General features: G+C 38.1%; 1 protein-coding gene across 1 annotated transcript in view; it reads right to left on the reverse strand.

Annotated features, from left to right (window-relative positions):
- Positions 1–324: 324 nt before the first annotated feature.
- LOC101849726 (fibropellin-1) overlaps positions 325–5,993 on the reverse strand; it is an 11,038-nt gene continuing 5,369 nt past the window's right edge. Inside the window, exons 4-9 of the mRNA XM_005107732.3 lie at positions 5,777–5,899; positions 4,916–5,032; positions 4,189–4,305; positions 3,216–3,332; positions 1,407–1,530; positions 325–608 (exon numbers count right to left, since the gene is read on the reverse strand). Of these exons, the coding sequence (XP_005107789.1) occupies position 608; positions 1,407–1,530; positions 3,216–3,332; positions 4,189–4,305; positions 4,916–5,032; positions 5,777–5,899 (599 nt within the window). The 3' untranslated portion in view covers positions 325–607. The remainder of the gene's footprint in view (positions 609–1,406; positions 1,531–3,215; positions 3,333–4,188; positions 4,306–4,915; positions 5,033–5,776; positions 5,900–5,993) is intronic.

Consider the following 5,993-nt stretch of genomic DNA (forward strand, 5'->3'; position numbering starts at 1 on the left):
TCTCTCTCTCTCTCTCTCTATCAATCTATCTCTCGCTGGCACGCTCGCTCGCTCCACCTACATCTTCTTTTTCATGTCGACCCCATTAGGTTTTTTCTCTGCCTTAGTTTCTAAGCTGAAGCAATTTCCAACAGAATACAACCACAACAACAACAGCAGCAACATCATCATCATCAACAACAACAAAAACAACAACAACTACTACTACTACAACGACACCATGAGCTGCAAACAGTAAGTAACAGTAAAAGAAAGCAAAGGAAAAAACATGAACTTGTGAATAACAACAGGTCAAGGTTATGAAAAGAGCAAAAGTCAACCATCTTCATTGCACTGTTAAAGTTTATTTACTCTTTAAGACACTCTTTTGAAATGATACATTTTTTCTGATCTACTGGGTCTAGAAAAAGCTTAGTCTTTTTGACGAAATCAGGATAGCAGGATAGTTCCTCTTTTCAGAGGATGTGAGAAAGCTGGGGGGGGGGGTTATTTTTTAAAATCAAAATCAGGGACGAAGTGGGATGGGAATTCACTTGTTGATATTCTGCTTGTGGCGATCGAGCACGCTGACGTCACTCGCAAAATGAACAGCTCGCTGCCTTAGGGATCTGGAGATGTAGGAGAAACAGAAGGTGTTTCTTTTTGGTTAATTTAGGCAAAAGAAAAAAGACCTACAGTCCTCAGCATATTTTTGTACAAAAGATATCAAGATATCAAGAGAGAGAGAGAGAGAGAGAGAGAGAGAGAGAGAGAGAGAGAGAGAGAGAGAGAGGGGGGGGGGTCGTGATTAAAAAATTTTTGAGTCTCTTGCTTCTAACATCTCTTAAAATCTCTTGACCAAATTATATCCAACAACACATATACTGATACGAGTGTTAGTCTGACGTAAAAAAAAAAAATACCTAAAACAAATTATGATCGTTAAGCTCATGCTACGGGGACGGAGGGAAAAGGGGATCGGAAGGAAAAGGGGATATAAAGATATAGGAGGGATGAGGGGATAAGAGGGATGATAGGAGGGATAAGGGGGTAGGCGAGATGAGGGGATAGGGGGGATGATAGGAGGTATGAGGGGATGTAAGGGTGTAGGGAGGTCGGGGGATGGGATGGGAAGGAATAGGAGAGGATGGGGAGGAGCAGGATGGGAAAGGTTGGGGGGTATGGGGGGGGGGTGGACAGGGAATAGGGGGAGGGATGAGGGATAGGGTAGTGTATGGGGGATGTAGGCTATGGCGATGGGGTGGGGGGGGGAGTTGGAGCACGATGTAAAACATAATATTAAATATACAACTCTGGAATTTGCTTCTACTATTAGCCCAACCAGAGACCCCGGGCCAGGCAGTTAAGGCGACGACTACATGTATCTCGATCTATATTATAATATGATTATGAAATGACGAACATACCAGATCCGTCTTTGACATTTGTCTCCGTAGAACTCTGGTCGACACAGACACTTCGCGTTATCGCCGTTTGCAATGCAGGAACCTTTGTTCAAGCAGCCAAAGTCGTCGCAAGGGTCCTCGATTTCTGGTACAGATAGAGAGAACAGAACGTATTTCTATAGACCCACAGAAAACGTAGTTTTCTATTAGATTCCAAAGTCATATCACGGCAAATAATCTCAGTGAAGTTTGTCTATTAACATTCAGGGCATACATTCGAACCAAAACATCATTACTTGCTGTTTGTATTGACAATTAAATAGAATTGATGCAAAAAATAGTATGTGCCTTCTTACTCTTTCTTACCTTTCTGCAGCATGTGATACCGTTGATCAAGACATGCCATTTGTGCTACCTGTTTATTATTTAAGTAGAAACTCGAAATATTTTACAGACTGTGATTCTCACTGGCTTTGATCAGAACGAAGAGCAAAATTGTGGTTTTTGTTGAAGTTGATGTTGTTTTTGTTGATGGTGTTGTTGTTGTTGTTGTTGTTGTTGTTGTTGTTGTTGTTGTTGTTGTTGTTGTTGTTGTTGTTGTTGTTGTTGTTAGTGGTGGTGGGGTCGTAGTTAATTTCTCGATGCGGAATCTGTTATAAATATTGCTGTTGTTGTTGTTGTTGTTGTTGTTGTTGTTGTTGTTGTTGTTGTTGTTGTTGCTACTGTTGTAACTGTTGTTATTGTCGTATTAGTTTGTTGTTGTTGGCTTTTCTACTTTTGTTGCTACTGCTGCTGTAATTGTTGTTGTGCTATAATAGTTGTTGTCCTCGTTCTGGGAGTTACTGCTGCTGATGCCACACCTATTGCTGTTGTCCTTGATGTTATAGTTGTTGTTGTGTTGTTGTTGTTGTTGTTGTTGTTGTTGTCGTTGTTGTCGGGCTTTGTGAGTTGTGTACACATTTAAATTCTCCCATATTTTGAGGTCAGTTAATGACCCAATGTTGTCCTAATATTTTCCTTTTGTTTCCTGCAGGACTGCTTCCTTCTCCAGTCCATCCTATCTATCTATCTATCTATCTATCTATCTATCTATCTATCTATCTATCTATCTATCCAGCTAGCTGGGTTGCTAGCTTGTCTATTTGTACTTCTACTTCCCTATCAATTCGTTTGCCTGTTAATATGGCTGCCTAACTATCTCGCTACCTGAGAATTGGAAGCTTCTATCTGATGAATACATAGTTTTGAGATCTTTGACGTCACAAACTTTGAATTTCTCAAAATGCCAAGCTTTAGTAATGTTATGCAATTCTTTGAATATCTTGATAATGACTTCAAAGATAATCTTACTATTTTGATGGAGGAGATGGAACATTTGGTTTCTGACCAAACGTTCTTGATAACTCAAAATGGCGAAAAAGTGTCAGATAGAACTTTGTAATTCTAAAGTAGCGATATGCCTGTCTGTTGTCTGTCTTCCTGTCAATCTTTTTGGCTACCCGTCGATCAGGCTGTCTGATTGTCAGCCTGTTTATCTATCTATTCTGTATATCATATTATCATCATCATCCAGTGCCAGATCTGCGACAGACATCAGCGATCATGGTTTTCCATTCATTCCTTTGCTCGGATTCTCTCAAAAAAGCTACGTTACCCTGATCTTTTCCTGTTACTCATTTGTTTAGGTTCCCTAGGTATGTTGTTCTGGGCCTACCCCTGTCTCGCTTGCCCTCAATTTTGCCAGTGAGAGCTAGATGTTCAAGACCCTTGTGATACCATATTATACATTTTGAAAAAAAAAATACATTTTGAAAAAAAAGAAATACACACCAGAGCTGCAATCCTGTCCAGTATATCCTCGTGCGCAAGCACAGTAAGCGCGGCCAGCAAATTCAGTGCAGAAACCTCCGTTCAGACACTCGAGTTCATCACAAGAGTAATTGATTTCTGGTAGGAATAGAGTAAAAAAGAGGAACATTATTGTATAGAACTAGGTTTACAAACGGCATATTTTCTGATGGCTGTTTATTATAAGCGTATTGAGCTATAAACTCGGGATATGACTCATATTGGGAGTGAAACTTTTTGAGACTTACCTTGTGATTATTGTTAGTTTTGATCAGGGAGAAGAACATAATTTTTGCTCTTGTTAATGTTGGTACTGTTGTTACTGTTGTTGTTGTTGTTGTTGTTGTTGTTGTTGTTGTTGTTGTTGTTGTTGTTGTTGTTGTTGATGGCGTTGGTGTAGTCATTTGTTAGGTTTTTGTTTTTTTGTTGTTTTTGTTTTTGTTTTGTTTTTTGGTGTGTTTTTTATTGTTGTTTGTTTTTTGTGTTGTTGTTGTTGTTTTTTGGGGGGTTGGTGCTTCTTTTCTGTCCATATTTCTGTATGTTGATATGGATACATTCTTTTCTGTCTGCTATGAAGTAAGTCTGTCTTTCTGTCTCTGAGCATGTCTGTTTGTTTGTTTCTCTGCTTGCCTTTCTGAAGCGAGTTTTTTATTCCCGTTAGCTTATTGTTATTGTCGTTGTTATTTTTGTTCTTACAGCAATAGTCACCTTCGTCGTGGTTGAGGGTATTGCTGCTGTTTTTTGTTCCAGCTGCTGGTGCTGTTGTTATTGTCGTTGTTGTTGTTGTTGTTGTTGTTGTGGTTGTTATTGTTGTTGTTGTTGTTGTTGTTGTTGTTGTTGTTGTTGTTGTTGTTATCGACATGTTTGAGTAATAGTTTCAGGCTTCCTGACTCTCAGTCTGTTCATCTATCTATTCTGTATTTAAATTAATAAATAAAATTTAAAAAATACTTACTAATGCTGCATTTGTCTCCAGCATATCCTGGTTCACAAAGACAGTAAGGGCGGCCGTAGGATGAAGTACATTTACCTCCGTTCAAGCACTCGAAGTCATCACAAGCCTTCTTGATTGCTGGTACAGATAGAATAAACAGAACATTATTGTATAAAATGTAGGATTACACACTCCATTTCTTCTGGCTGTTTATCATAAGTGTATTGAAGTAGAAACACAAGGTATGACACATGCTAAGAGTTCAACGACTTATATAGTGATTCTTGTTAGTTTTGATCATTGCAAAGAGCATAATTTTTGCTGTTGTTGATGTTTTTGTTGTTGTTGGTGATGTCGTCATGTATTTGTTTAGTTCTATCTATCTACCTATCTATCTATCTATCTATCTATATATCTATCTATCTAACTATCTATCTATCTATCTATCTATCTATCTATCTATCTATCTATCTATCTATCTATCTGTCTGTCTATATATCTATCTATCTATCTATCTATCTATCTATCTATCTATCTATCTATCTATCTATCTATGATCCTGTCTGCCTGCCATTCAGTAGGCCTGTCTGTCTGTTTGTTTACCTGTACGTTTGTTTGTCTGTCTGTTTGTTCATATTTCTGTTTGTTGGTCTGCCTGTTAATTTGTCTATCTGTATGTCTGTCTTGTCTTGTCAGTCTATTTAGCGATCTCTGTATTTAAATAATAACAAATAAAAAAGATACATACGATTGTTGCAAATGCGTCCAGTGAAACCTTTTGCACAAATACAGAATTTTGATCGTCCAAACGCAATGCAGGAACCTCCGTTCCAACACTCGAAGCCCGCACAAGGGTCAAACTTTACTGATACAGATAGAAGAAACAGAAAGTATTTGTATAGGCACAAAGGTACACACGCAATTTCTGCTGGCTGTTCATTACTTAAATAGGTTGAGAATCGGGATATGATGGAGGCTGGGAGTTGAATTTTAGAGACTTCTTGTTAGCTTTGATCATGATGAAGCAAACATTATAAATAGCTGCTGTTCTTGTTTTGTCGTCGAGTTTTTTTCTTTTGCTGTTGCACCTGCTGCTGTTGTTATTCTTATTTTATTTTTGGCCTCTTTTGGGTAGTTATGGATATATATCTATGTGTTTATTCAAATGACAGACAGTCTGTCCATTTATCTACCTGTCTATCTCTCTGTATCCCTGTTTATCCATCTCTACGTATATTTTCCTTATGGAAATAATAACTTTGCAGAGGAAGACAGGACTAAAGCCAACATAAAAACCCTCAACTAACAGAACCCCGTCTTCTTAATGATTATTTACATAAACATCATCCCACATCATCACTTATCACCACCACAACCGTCATTTCTAAATTCATCATTGCTCTAAGATCCTTCACATACATCTATAATTATCTTGAACATCTATGTGAAATAGTTACATATGTAAAACACAATTGGACATTATCATGTGCACATTTTTCTACTAATCGGATGGCGTCGATATCATAGAAATGGGCAAGGGACAAAAACAAAAACAAAACCAATCAAAAAACAACAAAAAACCCATTAAAAAATCAAACAAAAAACCTACCTTCTTTGTTTTCACATATCACCCCAAAATATCCCAGTTCACAGACACACTTTGCGGTGCCTCCCTCTGAACTGCACAAGCCTCTGTTCAAACACTCGACGCCATCACAGGGATCCTCAATCGCTGGTACAGAGAATAAACAGAACGCCTTTATAAGTTTCTACAGAAGAAGAAGAAGAAGAAGAAGAAGAAGAAGAAGAAGAAGAAGAAGAAGAAG

The sequence above is a fragment of the Aplysia californica genome, unplaced genomic scaffold, assembly GCF_000002075.1.
Source record: "Aplysia californica isolate F4 #8 unplaced genomic scaffold, AplCal3.0 scaffold00626, whole genome shotgun sequence".
Taxonomy (NCBI): Eukaryota; Metazoa; Mollusca; class Gastropoda; order Aplysiida; family Aplysiidae; genus Aplysia; species Aplysia californica.